This window comes from Bombina bombina, chromosome 1 (assembly GCF_027579735.1).
Source record: "Bombina bombina isolate aBomBom1 chromosome 1, aBomBom1.pri, whole genome shotgun sequence".
In the NCBI taxonomy this organism is placed as follows: Eukaryota; Metazoa; Chordata; class Amphibia; order Anura; family Bombinatoridae; genus Bombina; species Bombina bombina.
This window is the reverse complement of record NC_069499.1, coordinates 1398583160-1398603509: the sequence shown is the minus strand read 5'-3', so window position 1 is coordinate 1398603509 and position 20350 is coordinate 1398583160. Positions and strand designations below refer to the sequence as shown.

Sequence of the window (20350 nt, the reverse complement as noted above, 5' to 3'; positions counted from 1 at the left end):
CGCCTCACTAACCCTATCATAAATAGTATTAACCCCTAATCTGCCCTCCCTAACATCGCCGACACCTACCTTCAATTATTAACCCCTAATCTGCCGAGCGGACCTCACCGCTACTATAATAAATGTATTAACCCCTAAAGCTAAGTCTAACCCTAATACTAACACCCCCCTAACTTAAATATAATTTACATCTAACGAAATTAATTAACTCTTATTAAATAAATGATTCCTATTTAAAGCTAAATACTTACCTGTAAAATAAATCCTAATATAGCTACAATATAAATTATAATTATATTATAGCTATTTTAGGATTAATATTTATTTTACAGGCAACTTTTTAATTATTTTAACCAGGTACAATAGCTATTAAATAGTTAAGAACTATTTAATAGTTACCTAGTTAAAATAATAACAAATTTACCTGTAAAATAAATCCTAACCTAAGATATAATTAAACCTAACACTACCCTATCAATAAATTAATTAAATAAACTACCTACAATTACCTACAATTAACCTAACACTACACTATCAATAAATTAATTAAACACAATTCCTACAAATAAATACAATTAAATAAACTAGCTAAAGTACAAAAAATAAAAAAGAACTAAGTTACAAAAAATAATAAAATATTTACAAACATAAGAAAAATATTACAACAATTTTAAACTAATTACACCTACTCTAAGCCCCCTAATAAAATAACAAAGCCCCCAAAATAAAAAATTCCCTACCCTATTCTAAATTTAAAAAGTTACAAGCTCTTTTACCTTACCAGCCCTGAACAGGGCCCTTTGCGGGGCATGCCCCAAGAAGTTCAGCTCTTTTGCCTGTAAAAAAAAACATACCATACCCCCCCCCCCCAACATTACAACCCACCACCCACATACCCCTAATCTAACCCAAACCCCCCTTAAATAAACCTAACACTAAGCCCCTGAAGATCTTCCTACCTTGTCTTCACCATACCAGGTTCACCGATCCGTCCTGGCTCCAACATCTTCATCCAACCCAAGCGGGGGTTGGCGATCCATCATCCGGTGCTGAAGAGGTCCAGAAGAGGCTCCAAAGTCTTCCTCCTATCCGGCAAGAAGAGGACATCCGGACCGGCAAACATCTTCTCCAAGCGGCATCTTCAATCTTCTTCCATCCGGTGCGGAGCGGGTCCATCTTGAAGCAGGCGACGCGGATCCATCCTCTTCTTTCCGTTGTCTCCCGACGAATGACGGTTCCTTTAAGGGACGTCATCCAAGATGGCGTCCCTCGAATTCCGATTGGCTGATAGGATTCTATCAGCCAATCGGAATTAAGGCAGGAATTTTCTGATTGGCTGATGGAATCAGCCAATCAGAATCAAGTTCAATCCGATTGGCTGATCCAATCAGCCAATCAGATTGAGCTCGCATTCTATTGGCTGATCGGAACAGCCAATAGAATGCGAGCTCAATCTGATTGGCTGATTGGATCAGCCAATCGGATTGAACTTGATTCTGATTGGCTGATTCCATCAGCCAATCAGAAAATTCCTACCTTAATTCCGATTGGCTGATAGAATCCTATCAGCCAATCGGAATTCGAGGGACGCCATCTTGGATGACGTCCCTTAAAGGAACCGTCATTCGTCGGGAGACAACGGAAGAAGAGGATGGATCCGCGTCGCCTGCTTCAAGATGGACCCGCTCCGCACCGGATGGAAGAAGATTGAAGATGCCGCTTGGAGAAGATGTTTGCCGGTCCGGATGTCCTCTTCTTGCCGGATAGGAGGAAGACTTTGGAGCCTCTTCTGGACCTCTTCAGCACCGGATGATGGATCGCCAACCCCCGCTTGGGTTGGATGAAGATGTTGGAGCCAGGACGGATCGGTGAACCTGGTATGGTGAAGACAAGGTAGGAAGATCTTCAGGGGCTTAGTGTTAGGTTTATTTAAGGGGGGTTTGGGTTAGATTAGGGGTATGTGGGTGGTGGGTTGTAATGTTGGGGGGGGGGTATGGTATGTTTTTTTTTACAGGCAAAAGAGCTGAACTTCTTGGGGCATGCCCCGCAAAGGGCCCTGTTCAGGGCTGGTAAGGTAAAAGAGCTTGTAACTTTTTAAATTTAGAATAGGGTAGGGAATTTTTTATTTTGGGGGGGCTTTGTTATTTTATTAGGGGGCTTAGAGTAGGTGTAATTAGTTTAAAATTGTTGTAATATTTTTCTTATGTTTGTAAATATTTTATTATTTTTTGTAACTTAGTTCTTTTTTATTTTTTGTACTTTAGCTAGTTTATTTAATTGTATTTATTTGTAGGAATTGTGTTTAATTAATTTATTGATAGTGTAGTGTTAGGTTAATTGTAGGTAATTGTAGGTAGTTTATTTAATTAATTTATTGATAGGGTAGTGTTAGGTTTAATTATATCTTAGGTTAGGATTTATTTTACAGGTAAATTTGTTATTATTTTAACTAGGTAACTATTAAATAGTTCTTAACTATTTAATAGCTATTGTACCTGGTTAAAATAATTAAAAAGTTGCCTGTAAAATAAATATTAATCCTAAAATAGCTATAATATAATTATAATTTATATTGTAGCTATATTAGGATTTATATTACAGGTAAGTATTTAGCTTTAAATAGGAATCATTTATTTAATAAGAGTTAATTAATTTCATTAGATGTAAATTATATTTAAGTTAGGGGGGTGTTAGTATTAGGGTTAGACTTAGCTTTAGGGGTTAATACATTTATTATAGTAGCGGTGAGGTCCGCTCGGCAGATTAGGGGTTAATAATTGAAGGTAGGTGTCGGCGATGTTAGGGAGGGCAGATTAGGGGTTAATACTATTTATGATAGGGTTAGTGAGGCGGATTAGGGGTTAATAACTTTATTATAGTAGCGCTCAGGTCCGCTCGGCAGATTAGGAGTTAATAAGTGTAGGCAGGTGTCGGCGACGTTGAGGGGGGCAGATTAGGGGTTAATAAAGATAATATAGGGGTCGGCGGTGTTAGGGGTAGCAGATTAGGGGTACATAGGGATAACGTAGGTGGCGGCGCTTTGCGGTCGGAAGATTAGGGGTTAATTATTTTAAGTAGCTGGCGGCGACGTTGTGGGGGGCAGGTTAGGGGTTAATAAATGTAATACAGGGGTCGGCGGGGTTAGGGGGCAGCAGATTAGGGGTACATAAGTATAACGTAGGTGGCGGTCGGCAGATTAGGGGTTAAAAATTTTAATCGAGTTGCGGCGATGTGGGGGGAGCTCGGTTTAGGGGTACATAGGTAGTTTATGGGTGTTAGTGTACTTTAGGGTACAGTAGTTAAGAGCTTTATGAACCGGCGTTAGCCAGAAAGCTCTTAACTCCTGCTATTTTCAGGCGGCTGGAATTTTGTCGTTAGAGCTCTAACGCTCACTTCAGAAACGACTCTAAATACCGGCGGTTAGAAAGATCCCATTGAAAAGATAGGATACGCAAATGGCGTAGGGGGATCTGCGGTATGGAAAAGTCGCGGCTGAAAAGTGAGCGTTAGACCCTTTAATCACTGACTCCAAATACCAGCGGGCGGCCAAAACCAGCGTTAGGAGCCTCTAACGCTGGTTTTGACGGCTACCGCCGAACTCCAAATCTAGGCCCTAGAATTTTAAACAACTTTCCAATTTACTTCTTTTATCACATTTTCTTCATTTTCTTGTTATCTTTTGTTGAAAAGCGGAAAGGTAAGTTCAAGAGTGTGCACGTGTCTGCAGTACTGTATGGCCGCAGGTTTGCAACAATGTTATACATTAGCAAGAGCACTAGATGGCAGCACTATTATCTGGCATGCAGAATTCCAGACATGTGCACGTTACCTATCTTGATATCTCTTCAACAAAGGATAACAAGAAAGCAAAGCAAATTTGATAATAGTAGAAAATTGGAATTTTTTGAAATTGTATTCTCAACCTGAATCATGTAAGTAAAATTTGTCCCATTAATATACTTTTTAACTCTGTGATTTCCTTGTATTTAAGCCTCTACAGACTATCCCCTTATTTCAGATTTTTTGTCAGGCTTGCATTCAATCAGTACTAACTCATAAATAACTCCACGGGAGTGAGCACAATATTATCTATTTGGCACACATGAAACACTGTCAAAATGCACTGACATGAGAGGCACCCTTCAAGGGCTTAGAAATTAGCATATGAGCCTACCTATGTTTAGCTTTCAATAAAGAATACCAAGATAACAAAGCAAATTTGGTGATAAAAGTAATTTGGAAAGTTGTTTAAAATTGCATGCCCTATCTGAATCATTTTGAATAGATTAATCTAGTGTGTCCCTTTAACTAGAAGGTCAGTAAAAAGTAAATAGTATACTGAACAGCCTACAATATAAAAAAGTTGAAAATTAAATAATTTAAAAAAAATTCTCTTGGTATTTTTTGTTCAAGAGCATACCTAGATTAGGGATGGGCGAATGTGTAAATTTCCGAATTCGAATGTTAGAACGAATGTTATTACCGAAATTTGAATTATAAATCCGAATGTTGATAAGAACGAGGGAGGGAATCTAGTAAATTGATACATAATATATAATTTCAAATGTTTCTATATAGAATATTGCATAATTCGAATATTACATTTAAAGAAATCATTAGAAATACTATTACAAATATAAATTCTAATTTTTCTAAACAAATATTTTCGAATGTAATCGTAAAATTCGAAAACGAACATTCGAAAATCGAATGATAGAATGTTATGTAAACATTCGAAATTCGATTCAAACGAACAAATGTGTTAAAATTTGTTTCATTTTTCGAAAGTTGCAAAACATTCGCCCATCCCTAACCTAGATATGCTCAGAAGCATACATGTGTCAAGCATTATATGGCAGCTGTACTTGCAGCAATTGTTTCAACAATGCTATACACTGTTAAACACTAGCTAGCATCAGTTTGGCACAATGATTACATTGTATAATGACATGCATTCTCCTGAGCATATATAGATATGGTCTTCAAAGGATACCTAGAATGAATTTTGATAACAGAAGTAAATTTTGAAAGTTGTTAAAAGCTTCATTTTGGCTTTTATGTCCGTCAAAATTAAAACATTCTAATATACAATAAAATCTGTAGAAGTTAGGTTGTTAATGAAATATTTTTTTTTTAATAAAAAACTATAATGCCCTCTATTTTGAGATCGGATCTGGTTAATTTTCTGAGCGCTAATTGCTACTGCAAGCTCACGGTAGCAATAACCAGCCACTTGTAATGGCTGGTTAATTATCATGCGCCTGAAAACGCTCCACTTGTAATCTAGCCCTAGGTATATATTGCTAGCTTGCTAAATAACATATTTAGGGTTACAGTGCTGCAAAATAATTTATGCATAAATTGTTCTCTTAAGTAAGTATACCACTGATTTTTTGTTTATATTCCATAAGTATGTTTTTTGTTGTGTAATCAATCAGTTCTTACAGTATCCTAAAAGTATATTTAAGGGACTAAACCCCCAGAATTTTCTTTCATGATTAAGATAGAACATACAATTTTAAACAACTTTCCAATTTACTTCTGTTACCAAATTTGCTTTGTTTTCTTGTGCTCCTTTGTTGAAAAGCAGGGATATAAGCTTAGGAGTGTGCACATGTATGGCAGCAGTTTTGCAACAATGTTATGCATTAGCAAGAACACTAGATGGCAGCACTATTTGCTGTCATGTATTCCTCCAGACATGTACACACTACCTATATAGATATCTCTTCAACAAAGAATAACATGAGAACGGCGCAAATTTGATAATAGTAGTCAATTTCAAAATTGACTACTATATATCTAAATCATGAAAGAAAAAAATCAGTTTCATGACCCTGTATATTACTATCAAACAGGTGTAAGTTATACACTAAGGGCTAAATTACAAGTGGAGCGTTACTTTTTGTGCAACCTTGAGCAAAGAATAATGCGCAATCTGATTAAATATTTTAACCAAAGCATCTTAACGTAGCCAAAAAAAAATAACGTGCCCCATAATTGTAATAGATAGCACAAGGAGCACTTTTAGTACTATGTGTGTTAAAGGGGCTTTCAAATAAAAATTAAACTTTATGATTCAGATAGAGCACACAATTTTAAACAACTTTCCAATTTGCTTCCATTAACAAAATGTGCACAGTTTTTTTATATTTACACTTTTTGGGTCACCAGCTCCTACTGAGCATGTGCAAGAATTCAGAGAATATACATAAATGCATTTGTAATTGGCTGATGGCTGTCACATGATGCAATGGGAGTGGAAATAGACATAATTTTGAAATTTGTCAGAAAAAAATCTATTATTGCTTTAAAGTTCAAATTAAAGGGACAGTAAAGTCCAAAAAAACATTTAATGATTTAAATAGCGCATGTAATTTTAAACAACTTGCCAATTTACTTTTATTACCAATGTTGCTTTGTTCTCTTGGTATTCTTAGTTGAAAGCTAAACCTAGGAGGTTCATATGCTAATTTCTTAGACCTTGAAGACTGCCTCTAATCTGAATGCATTTTGACTACTAGAGGACATTAGTCCATGTGTTTCATATAGATAAAATTGAGCTCATGCATGTGAAGTGACCTAGGAGTGAGCACTGATTGGCTAAAATGCAAGTCTGTCAAAAGAAGGGGTCAGTCAGCAGAAGCTCAGATACAATATAATCACAGAAGTAAAAATAATATTAATATAACTGTGTTGGTTATGCAAAACTGGGGAATGGGTAATAAAGGAATTATCTTTCTTTTTAAACAACAAAAATTCTGGTGTTGACTGTCCCTTTAAGTGCTATTGCTTTGTCTTTTTATCATGCATGTGTTGATTATGCAAATCTACTGTATTTACTGGTCCTTTAAGCCAGTGTTTTTCAACCAGTGTGCCGTGGCACACTAGTGTGCCGTGAGAGATCCTCAGGTGTGCCACGGCAGACTGACAACAGTGTGACATATTTTTTAAACTTTGCCTGTTTTTTACTCCCAGTGCAGGGGTAGTTTGTAGGAGGCATGGCATAACAGCACAATACATACAGTATGTGTGTGTTTGTGTGTATGTGTATATATATATTCTGTATTAGGCTACAATGTGTGATTTTTTTAAAATTTTTTGGGATGGTGGTGTGCCACAGGATTTTTTAATGTAAAAAAGTGTGCCACAGCAAAAAAAAGGTTAAAAATCACTGCTTTAAGCGATGAGATAAATGCTGTACTTATGTACCATCCAAAATATTACTGTAAAATGTAATACTTTTGAAGACCTGAATGTTAGCGCAAACTATAGTATCGATCAAGCCATAAAACTAACTTTGGACATAAAATATAAGCACTATTGATTTAGCTTGAGCACAAGAGCTAATATTTTTGTGCTCCACTTGTAATCTAGGCCAAAATATGCTCTGTAGCAAAATTTTAAAACAGTCAGGCCAGCAGGTGGAGCCAGTATATAAAATCTTAGCTAACAGTCCCCAAGAGAAGACCCTAATGTATGTCACTGCTATTAGTTGAAATTAACGGACGAGTATATACCAATTTTCATATAACTGCATGTAATAGACACTACTATAAAGAATAATATGCACAGATACTGATCCAAAAATCCAGTATAAAAACCTTTTAAAAACTTACTTAGAAGCTCATAGTTTAACAGTGTTGATGGGCTGGGACACCCATTGAACGGGACCTGAGAAAACAGGAGAAGTAGACCCTTCCCCCTTCCCTGCATATGAAAAGACCCATTACACAAATCTGTAGCTTTGAGTCTACATCTGATATTTGGAGCTTGGTTAGGAGTCTGAAAATCAGCACAATGTTATTAAAAATTAAGCAAAACTATACATTGTTACAAAAAACTCCCAGATGGGCTACAAAACATTTATGCAAAGAAAAAACTAGAGCACTTTGGATAGTTTATATTGGGCATTCAAACATTTTTATATGGAGGCAGGTCACTAATGGTAAGATTGATTTTGGGCACATTACATTATACTTATCTTAATGCTAAAAATTACACCTTAAAAATTTTTTAGATTAAAATAATAATTTTAGTCAAAAATACATAGGAAATTAGCTGGTGTTAATGAATTTCACTATGCTACTCAAAATCAGTATTAAAAAACTATAGTACAAGTATACATGATTAATTATGATATCAAATGACGTCTGATTTCCACTTAGTGCTGCTGACATTAACAAAATCCTCTGAGAACCAGATATGGTCCGAGAGCCTTAATTTGACCAGCCCTGATTTATAAATATTAGTTCCATTTAAAAAGTTACCCACTTATTTTTAGCAAGCTTGCTAGTCAGTCTGTCATAATAAATAACAGGAATCTGTTTGCTCTTCTGGCTTTTCAAATAGTAATGCAGATATCATGATAATATCTTTCCATACATATAGAGAGACACAAATACATCAATTCTTTGTAATCTCATTATCTATAACTGCAAAAAAAGTTCTAAAGACTAGATTACGTGTGGAATGTTATTTATCGCTCCCGCTCATGCGCTAACTGCGCTCAATTTCAGCTTTTTGCACAACGAATACCACGCGTATTACAAGTTAAACATAAAAAGTTTTCACTTACACGCTAACTCGATGCACACAAAAAAGCTAAAGTTACAATAACAGAATCATGTTAACGTATTCTCCCATAAAAACTTCAATGGAGTGGGAAAAAGACTAACACCTAACATGTCGCTCAAACCTGATCGCATTTTCTCAGGTGCGTTAACTGGACATAAACATATTAATATTTCAAATTCCAATGTTCTTCACATAAAAAAATATCTTATATTTATTTATTAATAAATATTTCTACATATATCTGATGGATTTTTGTTAAAGTTTATATTTATAACTATATATATATATGTGTGTGTGTGACTATATAGGCATAGATATATACAGATATATATATTAGATATGTGCAATTCGTTTCGGATCGATTCGGAAATTCGGAAAATTCGGAAAATTCGGAGATCCGGATCGAACCGAATTTCCGAATTAAAATACTGCCAAATTTACCGAATAAATTCAAATTAGTTCGGATTTATTCAGTAAATTCGGATGGCCATGGATTACAGTATATTAGGTTATATCACTCTGCTATGGGTTACACCTAATATACAGTACATAATACTAGTCTAATACACCGCACACATACCGAAATTCCGAATTTCTGAACCGAACCAAACCGAATCGAATGAATCCGAAATGAATCCGAAACGAATTCATTCGAAGTTTTCCGAATTCGAATCGATTCGAAACGAAATTCTAAAAACTCTGAATCGATCTGAACAAAACCAAAACAAATTTTTCGATCATGCACATATCTAATATATATAGGAATAGAACATTGGATTGTAAAATATTTACAGTACATACATAATTAAACACTTTATTAAATATAAATATTGTTTAAATATGATTTTACATGTTTTAGCTACTTAACTGCAAAGGGTTTCAATGTATATATATATATATGTGTGTGTGTGTGTGTATGTGTCTGTAAATACATATATACACATATAAATACATAAATACAGCTGTACATCTATATATACATATTTAGACATGTATACGTTTGTATCTCTATGCTAGAGCCCTTTGCAGTCCTTTTTTTCTAACAGCTGAGATCTCATATCTTTGAGCCCTTATAATATATTTTTTGTTAGATAGAATTGTTATGAGTGTAACTGTACTGTTTAGTGTATTTTAAAGATTTTTGTGCAACTTTTTATTCAAGCTTAACAGTTAACCAGAGCTCGAGGTCACGCTAACCCAGCGCACGTTAATTTTAATTCCGCTCAAGCAAACACGTTTACTTTTAACTTGTAATTCGCAAAGCAACTTCGGATGTGCACAAACAGCTGCGATAAACCTGGTATTGATTGCGCAACAACTGTTAGCGTACCACTCGTAATCTGGCCCTAAATTAGTATTACATATGTCTTCCGTATTATATTCACAAACTATATATATATATATATATATATATATATATATATATATATATAAATATACACACACATACATTCATACGCACATATATATATAAATTTATACACACACATATATATAAATTTATACACACATATATATATAAATTTATACACACACATATATATAAATTTATACACACACATATATATATATATATATAAATATATATATATACACACACACAACAATGCTAGCACTCTTAGAATTTGCAGACACAGTTTTTTGATGGGTTATATATACAGTTTCACCTCCCCTTGATAAAGTATGATACACAAATTGCAGTTTGTACTCTTGCCCTGTTCCCAACAACTGATTAGAACTTTTGTCCTTGTCAATAAAGAAATGTCATCATTTTGTTAAATAAACGTATCATTTCCAGTTATAGATTTTTATATTATCACGATGATCTGTATATCTAGATGGGGCATTGCTTACACTGCAATGTCTGACAGCCGCCCAGAGTAGCTTCTATAGAATGCAGGGTACTCAGCACATCTAATCCAAAGCATCAGAATGTAAGAAAACAGCGTTTGCAACATGCTACTTTCTGCATTTAACAACAGACACAAATATAAACTGTTAGCAAAGTATTTATATTTCTGTAAGTACGTAGAACAGCAAGCAAAGTACAAATATATTTTCCTTTTACTGTGAGCTAAATGCTAACCATTTATCACTCACTTATAATATGGTCCAAAACTACATATAAAATTAAATAAGTATTTAATAACCACATGCCACAATAATGCTTGTATATCAATTATTATATCAATTTTATATGTTATTAAATTAATATGATATATAATTGTATTGTTTTTATACTCACCCCTTTCCCCATTTTTTTGTTTCCTGTGGAATTCCCTGAAGGGAAATCAGTGCCCTACAAAAAAATCAAACTTCCAAAAATAAACGTAAATCAAGTAATTCTTTCTTTAAATAGCTGCCTCAGTGTGTTTGTCCTTGTGTGGAGAGAAATCACTTGTTGAAACTAGAGCTTGTTTGGGGACAGACTCCTCCTTCCCTGGGGGGATCTGGGACCCTCCTTCTGCCCCCCTGGAATCCTCTAGTGCCAACTGAAAAACTTTGGCTGCTACAGAAGAATATCAAAGGCTGGGGTTGATATCCAAATGGAACACTCTGCTCCTTTCCTCCCTCATTGTCCCTTTAGTTTTTGTCTCTCTCACTCTCTCTCTCTCTCTCTCTCTCTTGCTTTTAATGTCTGTCACTATGAATTTCCTTTTTCTTCTTCTCTCTCTTTGCTCTGTGCTGCACCCTCCCCTCTCCTGCTTATATTTCTAAATTTATCCTTTTTCTACCTCAGATCTATCACTTGCCCCTTCCATCTCTCGCCTCAGTTTCCTTCCATCTCCCATCTCTTCTCACAACCATAATTTTATTCTATCCACTCTTCTTTTTTCTATCACTTGATCTTATTATCTCTCTCTGCTACCCACCTGCTCCCAAAATACAGACTATGTTCTCATTCACAACTAATTTTACTGCTTCCTATTTCATCAATCTTGTGTCTCCTTTTATCTTTCTCCTTTTCAGTATCCCCATCCAGTAATCTTTTGTGCTCTCTCTCACACACACACACAATCTGCCACTTGCTTTATCTACTAATAATTTTTACTTGACCTGTTTTTCTCCTTGTTGCTCTCATCATCTCTTAATATATAGTTCTAATCCAGCCTTTCATATCCACAAATATCACAGAGCACACTCATAGTCAACTGACTATACTCACACACCATACAAGTCACCTTAAATTAAAGGGACAAAAGGGGACATGAAACCCAAATTATTTTTTTATATGATTCAGATAGACTATACATTTTTAAACAACTTTCCAATTTGCTTCTGTTATCAATTTTGCTTAATTCTCTTGGTTTCTTTTAGTGAAGAAGCAGCAATGCACTCCTGAGTGCTAGCGCAACCCATTTGTAAGCCAATGAAAATGGGCATGCAAGTTCAGCCACCAATCAGCAGCTAGCTCCAAGCCCCTGAGCCTATCTAGATATGCTTTTAAAACAATAATAAAAGGAGAATGAAGCAAATTAGAACATTGTTTAAAATTGTATTATCTATCTGAATCATTAAAGAGCATTTTTGGGTTTCACGTAACTTTAACTATAATCATTACATAATATTACCTCCCAACAGTTACCACACATATCCTTCATATTAACCAAATGTTTTACCTCAGTGGTCTTAATCACACAAATCACATCAAAAATATAACTATAGTCTCTTTAAATTGTTATAGATGTGCCTCAGCCACAGCATCTCAGTAATATCCTCCCTAGTGAGGAAGCTTTCTGCTTCTGTGATTCTAACCAATATCTATTTTCTCTCTTTTCTGTTCTCTCCTTGTACTTCTCCCCACCCCTCACCTGCCTTCTGGGCCTCACACAGATGTAGCTGGCTTGGATAGACCTCCACAGTGCTTATGTGCAGCTGGGTAAATAATGTTAATGCAGTTCAACACATGCTCAGAAAATCATTTTATCTTGAGGGTAAAGACAGAACATTTCTATGTTTTATGTATGTATTGTGGTAGAATCTTAGTTTAGAACGTGGACAAAAAACTTTGTTCACACGCTAAAATCTAAGGGGTCAATTTATCATTGTGCGGATGGACATGATACGATGTAGCGTATCATGTCCGCCGCACATCGATAAATGCAGACAGCATACGCTGTTGGCATTTATCATTGCACCAGCAGTTCTTGTGAACTGCTGGTTCAATACTGCTGCTAGCAGGGGGTGTCAATCAACCCGATCGTATTCAATCAGGCTGATTGCTGTCCGCCACCTCAGAGATGGCGGACGAGTTAAGGAGCAGCGGTCTTAGGACCACTGCTTCTTAACTTCCGCTTCAGATGGAACTGAAGCGGAGTGGTCCGGAAGCAGCATCTGCTGCTTCATAAATTGACACCAAATACTTTACATTTCAATGTTCTTCTATACCTATATATCTATATGAATATATACAGCTATAGATACATATACATTGTATATACAGATATCTATAGCTAGAAAAGTCTATTTGAAAATGAAATTTTTTCTATGTAAAGACAATAGGAATTTAAAGTATTTCTATTCAAAATATATTAAAAATTATATTGCATGTTTCAAGGTATTTGACTGGAAAGAGATTATTGTAAAACATTATAAATAATCTATTATTATTATTATTATCAGTTATTTGTAGACCGCCAACAGATTCTGCAGTGCTATAAACAAAGGCTGAGTACAACAAAACAATTATAGGGATCAAATGGGTAGAGGGCCCTGCCAAGATTTGCACTGTTGTAGTCAGATCTTAAGATCTACAAACAGCTGGACTCTTAGGCTTACATGCTAAGGGGGTTCAGGGGATAGCAATTGAGGAGAGGAACTGGTATAAAGAAAGGTTAGCGTAGGTTGAATGCATCCCTGAACAGTAGAGTCTTTAGGGAGCGCTTGAAGCTTTCAAAACTAGGTGAGAGTCTTGTGGAGCGAGGCAGAGAGTTCCACAAGATGGGAGCCAGTCTGGAGAAGTCCTGTAAACGGGAGTGTGATGAGGTAACAAGAGAGAAGAAGAGCAGAGCGAAGGGGACGGGAGGGAGAGCATCTGGAGACAAGGTGTGAATTATAGGGGGGAGCAGCGCAATTGAGGGCTTTGTATATCAGAGTGAGAATTTTGTGTTTGATCCTAGAGGCAAGAGGAAGGCAGTGAAGGGATTGGCAGAGAGGTGCAGCAGATGAAGAGCGACGTGTAAGGAAGATGAGCCTGGCAGAGGCATTCATCAAAGGAGCCAGACGGCAGGTGGGGAGACCAGAGAGGACAGAGTTGCAGTAATCGAGGCAGGAAAGGATGAGAGAGTGAATTAAAATCTTAGTTGTGTCTTGTGTAAGGAAGTGTCTAATTTTAGAGATGTTTTTGAGGTGGAAGCGGCAGGCTTTAGCCAATGACTGAATGTGAGGAGTGAAAGAAAGATCTGAGTCAAATGTGACCCCGAGACATCGGGCATGCGGGGTAGGGTTTAATGATGGAGTTGTCGACAGTTATAGAGAGATTGGGGGTGGAGATTTTGGAATAAGGGGGAAAATAAGGAGCTCAGTTTTGGAGAGATTTAGCTTGAGGTAGTAAGAGGATATCCAGGAAGAGATGTGAGAAAGACAGTTAGTGACACGGGTTAGCAAGGAAGGAGATAGGTCTGGTGCAGAGAAGTAGATTTGGGTGTCGTCGGCATACAAATGATATTGGAAACCGTGGGATTTTATTAGGGAACCTAATGATGACGTGTAGATTGAGAAGAGAAGGGGACAGAGGACAGAGCCTTGTGGTACTCCAACAGAAAGTGGTGACGGTGCAGAGGAGGCCCCAAAGAAGGCTACACTAAAGGTATGGTTTATACAGGTAGGAAGAGAGACACGTGAGGGCTGTGTCACAGATGCCGAAGGATTAGAGGGTTTGGAGCAAAAGAGGGTGGTCAACAGTGTCAAAGGCTGTGGACAGATCAAGGAGGATAAGCAGAGAGAAGTGGCCTTTTGATTTTGCTGTAAGTAGGTCGTTGGTAACCTTAACAATTGCTGTCGCTGTGGAGTGATGTGGAAGAAATCCATATTGCAGTGGGTCAAGGAGGGAGTTTAATGTAAGGAAGTGGGATAGGTGTGCATATACTAGTTTTTCAAGAAGCTTTGAGGCAAGAGGGAGGAGGGAAATAGGGCGGTAGTTGGATGGGGAGGTAGGATCAAGGGAAGGTTTTTTGAGGATAGGTGTGAACAGTGCATGTTTCAGAGATGAGGGAAATATACCGTGCTGAGGGAGAGGTTGAAATTGTGTGTGAGTATAGTGGTAAGGGTAGCAGAGGGGGAGGGGAGTAGCTGTGAAGGGATAGGGTCAAGGGGACAGGTAGTGAGGTGAGAGCGCAGTATAAGTGTCGAAACTTCTTCCTCAGTAACGGGGAGAATGAGCTAAGTTTAAGGTTATGTGGATTGTGGTTGATTGAGAGCATTTGAGGGGGTGAGAGAATGGAATTATGTTGAGAGCTGATTTAGTTTCTGATGGAGTCAATTTTGTTAATGAAGTCTTGAGCTGACAGAGAAGTTGTATTAGGAGGTGGGGGAGGGCGGAGAAGAGTATTGAAAGTGGAGAACAGACATTTTGGGTTAGAAGAAAGATTAGAGATGAGAGTAGAGAAGTAGTGTTGCTTATGGAGATTAAAGGCAGAATAGTAGGAGTTCAAGATGAATTTGTAATGAAGAAAATCAGCTGAACTCCGAGATTTTTTCCAGTGCTGCTCAGCAGTACAGGAACATCTGCGTAGGTACCGTGTCAGAGGAATATGCCAGGGCTGAGGATGATTGTGTGATTTCCGAGGTATGGTAAGAGGGGCCAGATTGTCAAGGACGGATGTAAGGGTGGAATTACAGTGGCAGAGAGATTGGTCAGGGCAGGAAAAGGAGGAGAAAGATGAGAGGAGAGGTTCAAGGGAATTAGCAAGCTGTTGCTGATCTAATGATATAATGCTTTTGTGAAATTTGGTGTGAGGAGTAGAAGGAGGGAGATTTGTAGGGAGGGATGATATGTTGCAAGTAAGGAGATGTTGGTCAGAAAGAGGAGAGGGGGAGTTTGTGAAGTTTGAGAGAGTGTAAAGGTCAGGTCAAGGGAGTGACCGTCTGTGTGAGTGGGAGAATCAGTCCATTGTGACAAACTGAAAGAGGAAGTGAGTTGCAAAAGTTGTTTTGCAGATGCGGTAGTGGGATTGTAAAGAGGGATGTTGAAGTCACCAAGAATGAGGGCAGGGGTGTCTGAGGAAAGGAAATAAGGTAGCCAGGCAGCCAAGTGATCTAGAAATTGAGTTGAGGAGCCAGGGGGTCGGTATATGACTGCAACACGTATAGAGAGAGGAGAGAATAAGCAAATCATGTGGGTCAATGTGTTATACTAATAACATTATGACCGCACTGTATCAAACATGTTATTAATATAGAACAATGCAGTCACAAAATTATAACAGTGAGAACTTCTATAACAACACGTTTGATACAGTGCGGTCACAATATTATAACACGTTCATAAAAGTGAGAACTTATTTCAGCAATAAATAAATAAATAAAACTAGAATGTCTTGGCTACTGTCTTCTATAAAATATTGATGTCACAAACACAAAAGCCAAAAGCAAAATACACTATTTTTAAAGACAATATACATTTTATAGCATTATACAATAAAATACATAAAAATACAACTTTCTATATTGATGTATAATATACCAACATCCCCACAGATCATATGTTTAATAGTAAGGGGGGTTTTGTCTTCATTAGCAGCTCCCCCCCCCACCTCCATGCTGAATTTGCTGAAGCTGCAATCCTTATTATTTAACCCCTTAATGACCGGACCATTTTTCCATTTTCTTACCCTTAATGACAATGGCTATTTTTGCATTTCTGCGGTGTTTGTGTTTAGCTGTAATTTTCCTCTTACTCATTTACTGTACCCACACATATTATATACCGTTTTTCTCGCCATTAAATGGACTTTCTAAAGATACCATTATTTTCATCATGTCTTATAATTTACTAAAAAAAAAAATAATAAAATATGAGGAAAAAATGGAAAAAACCATACTTTTTCTAACTTTGACCCCCAAAATATGTTACACATCTACAATCACCAAAAAACACCCTTGCTAAATAGTTTCTAAATTTTGTCCTGAGTTTAGAAATACCCAATGTTTACACGTTCTTTGCTTTTTTTGCAATTTATGGGGCAATAAATACAAGTAGCACTTCGCTATTTCCAAACAACTTTTTTTCAAAATTAGCGCTAGTTACATTGGAACACTGATATCTGTCAGTAATACCTGAATATCCCTTGACATGTATATATTTTTTTTTAGAAGACAACCCAAAGTATTGATCTAGGCCCATTTTGGTATATTTCATGCCACCATTTCACCGCCAAATGCGCTAAAAAAAAAAAAAGTTAACTTTTTCACAAAATTTGTCACAAACTTTAGGTTTCCCACTGAAATTATTTACAAATAGCTTCTGCAATTATGGCACAAATGGTTGTAAATGCTTCTCTGGGATCCCCTTTTTTCAGAAATAGCAGACTTATATGGCTTTGGCGTTGCTTTTTGGTAATTAGAAGGCCGCTAAATGCTGCTGCGCACCACACTTTAATTATGCCCAGCAGTGAAGGGGTTAAATTAGGTAGCTTGTAGGGAGCTTGCAGGGTTAATTTTAGAGATCAGCCTCCCACCTGACACATCCCACCCCCTGATCCCTCCCAAACAGCTCTCTTCCCTCCCCCACCCCACAATTGTTCCCGCCATCTTAAGTACTGGCAGAAAGTCTGCCAGTACTAAATAAAATAGTTTTTTTTTTTTTTTTTTTAAATAAAAATAATAAAGTATTTTAGCTGTGATGGACCCCTGCCTTAGCCCCAACCTCCCTGATCCCCCCTCCAGCTCTCTAACCCTCTCCCCTACCTAATTACCGCCATCTTGGGTACTGGCAGCTGTGTGCCAGTACCCAGTTTGGCCCCAAAAACCCCCCAAAAAGTATTTTTATTGTATTTTTTACTTAAAAAACTATTTCTGTAGTGTAGCAGCCCCCCACAATACCCCCACCCCCACCCCCTCCCAGATCCTTTTATATTTTTTTTAAAAAAAATCCCTTTTTTTTCCCCTCTCTGCCCTCATTCATTGGTGTCAGTGTGGCTAATGGTGCACGTGCACGTGCGCGCACCCTCACACCCGGCACTATCGCTACCACACCCGGCACTATCGCTACCGGTGCAGAGAGGGCCACAGAGTGTCTCTCTCTGCATCGGAGGCTTGTAAAGTGGTATTGCAGGATGCCTCCATATCGAGGCATCACTGCAATACCCTCAGAGCTGCTGGAAGCATTTGTGATCACTTCCAGCACTCTGTTAGACAACTGACGTACCAGGTACGTCCATTGTCATTAACTGCTTGTTAATGCATGACGTACCTGGTACGTCAGTTGTCATTAAGGGGTTAAAATGGGAGACCAATTGCTACTCATTGGAGCAGAGAGATTCAGCCCACTTTTTTGGAATATATCGCCAGACCGGATTGCAGTGGCGTCGCTACAGAGGGGCAAAGGAGGGGCATTTGCCCACCCTGAGGTGAGCCTTGTCCCCTTAATCTACCACTCTTGACATCGCCGCCACTAATAAAAGTTATTAACCCCTATTCCACTGCTCCCTGACAAGGCCCCCTCTGTAATAAACCTAATAACCCCTAAACCGCCATCTGCCAACATTGCAAAAAACTAAATTAAACTATTAACCCCTAAACCTAACAACCCCCTAACTTTATATTAAAATTACAATATCCCTATCTTAAAATAAATAAAAACTTACCTGTGAAATTAAAAAATCCTAAGTTTAAACTATAAATTAACCCTTGCATTCCTATTCGCTGATTTGATTCTTGAAATTCAAATCAGCCAATAGGATGAGAGCTACTGATTTGAATAGCCAATAGAATTTAATTAGCTCTCATCCTATTGGCTGTTTTGAACAGCCAATAAGTTTTTTAGTAACTCTCATCCTATTGACTGATTTGAATTTCAAGAATCAAATCAGCCAATAGGAATGCAAGGGGCACCATTCTGAAAAGGCTCCCTTGCATTGAAGATCCAGTGTACGGCGGTGACTGTATGAAGAAGATGCTGTGTGCCGGATATTCTTCAAGGATGGATCCGCTCCGCGCCACCAGGATGAAGATAGAAGACGCCACCTTGCTGAAGACTTCTTGCCAACTGGATGAAGACTTCTCACCGCCTGGATGATGATGGTTGTCTGGACTTCAGAAACTGTGAGTAGATCATCGGGGTTTAGTGTTAGGGGTTTTTTTTTACATATTTTTGGGTGTTTGATTTTTTTTTTTTAATTAGGGTTTTGGGCTTATGTAAAAGAGCTGAATGCCTTTTTCAGGGCAATGTAAAAGAGCCCATACAAATGCCCTTTTCGGGGCAAGGGGTAGCTTAGGTTTTTGTTGTTTTGTTAGGTTTTTTATTTTGGGGGGTTGGTTGGGTGGTAGGGGGGTCTTTGTATTTTTTTTTTTTCAGGTAAAAGAGCTGATTTCTTTAGGGCAATGCCCTACAAAATGCCTTTTTAAGGACTATTGGTAGTTTATTGTAGGCTAGGGGGTGCTTTTATTTTGGGGGGCTTATTTATTTTTATAGGGCTATTAGATTAGGTGTAATTGTTTTTATTTTTGATAATTTCGTTTGTTATTTTTCGTAATTTAGTCTTTTTTAATTTTTTTAATTTTTTAGTAGTTAGGTTTTTTTAAATGTGTAATTTACTTTTTTTAATTGGTACTTATTTTAAATTTAGTATAATAGTTTAGTATAATAGTTATGTTAGGTTAATTGTTAGTTTAAACTTAGTTTTTTTTTTATTTCACAGGTAAGTTTTTATTTATTTTAAGATAGGGATATTGTAATTTTAATTTAAAGTTAGGGGGTGATAGGTTTAGGGGTTAATAGTTTAATTTATTAGTGGTGATGTGGAGGGGCTGGCGGTTTAGGTGTTAATAGGTTTATTTAGTAGTTGCAATGTGGGGGGCTGGCGGTTTAGGGGTTAATAGGTTTATTATAGTGGTGGGGATGTGGGCGGGCGGTAGATAAGGGGTTAATAAGTTTTAAATAGTGTTTGTGATGCGGGAGGGCCTCGGTTTAAGGGTTAATATGTAGTTTATGGATGTTAGTGTACTTTGTAACACTTTAGTTATGAGTTTTGTAAAACATTTTTGTTACACAAAATCCATAACTACTGCTTTCAGATGGCGATATGGTTTGTGTCGGTATAGGCTGTAATGCAAGCAGAGAATTTGTCTCACTGTCAGAGAGACTGTGAAAGAATTTGACTCACTGTCTGTCAGAGACTTGGAGTGAAATTGTCTCACTGTCTGTCAGAGAGAGTGGGAGAGCATTTGGCTTACTGTCTGTCAGTGAGTCAAATTATCTCCCAGTCTCTCTGACAGACAGTGAGCCAAATTCTCTCCCAGTCTCTGACAGACAGTGAGCCAATTTCTCTCCCAGTTTCTCTGACAGACAGTGAGCCAATTTCTCTCCCAGTTTCTCTGACAGACAGTGAGCCAATTTCTCTCCCAGTCTCTCTGACAGACAGTGAGCCAAATTCTCTCCCAGTCTCTCCGACATTGAGTCAAATTCTCTCCCAGTCTCTCTGACAAAAAGTGAGTCTAATTCCCTCCCAGTTTCTCTGACAGAGAGTGAGACAAACTCTCTCCAAGAGAGACTGGGAGATATTTGTATCACTGTCAGTCAGAAAGACTGGGAGAGAATTTGGCTCACTGTCAG

General features: G+C 37.4%; 1 protein-coding gene across 1 annotated transcript in view; it reads right to left on the bottom strand.

Moving 5' to 3' along the window:
• Positions 1–11066, bottom strand: part of LOC128652101 (sodium/potassium-transporting ATPase subunit alpha-2) — a 140187-nt gene extending 129121 nt beyond the window's left edge. Inside the window, exon 1 of the mRNA XM_053705047.1 lies at positions 10823–11066. Coding sequence (XP_053561022.1) covers positions 10823–10834 — 12 coding nt within the window. The 5' untranslated portion in view covers positions 10835–11066. The remainder of the gene's footprint in view (positions 1–10822) is intronic.
• Between the last annotated feature and the right edge of the window lie 9284 nt (positions 11067–20350).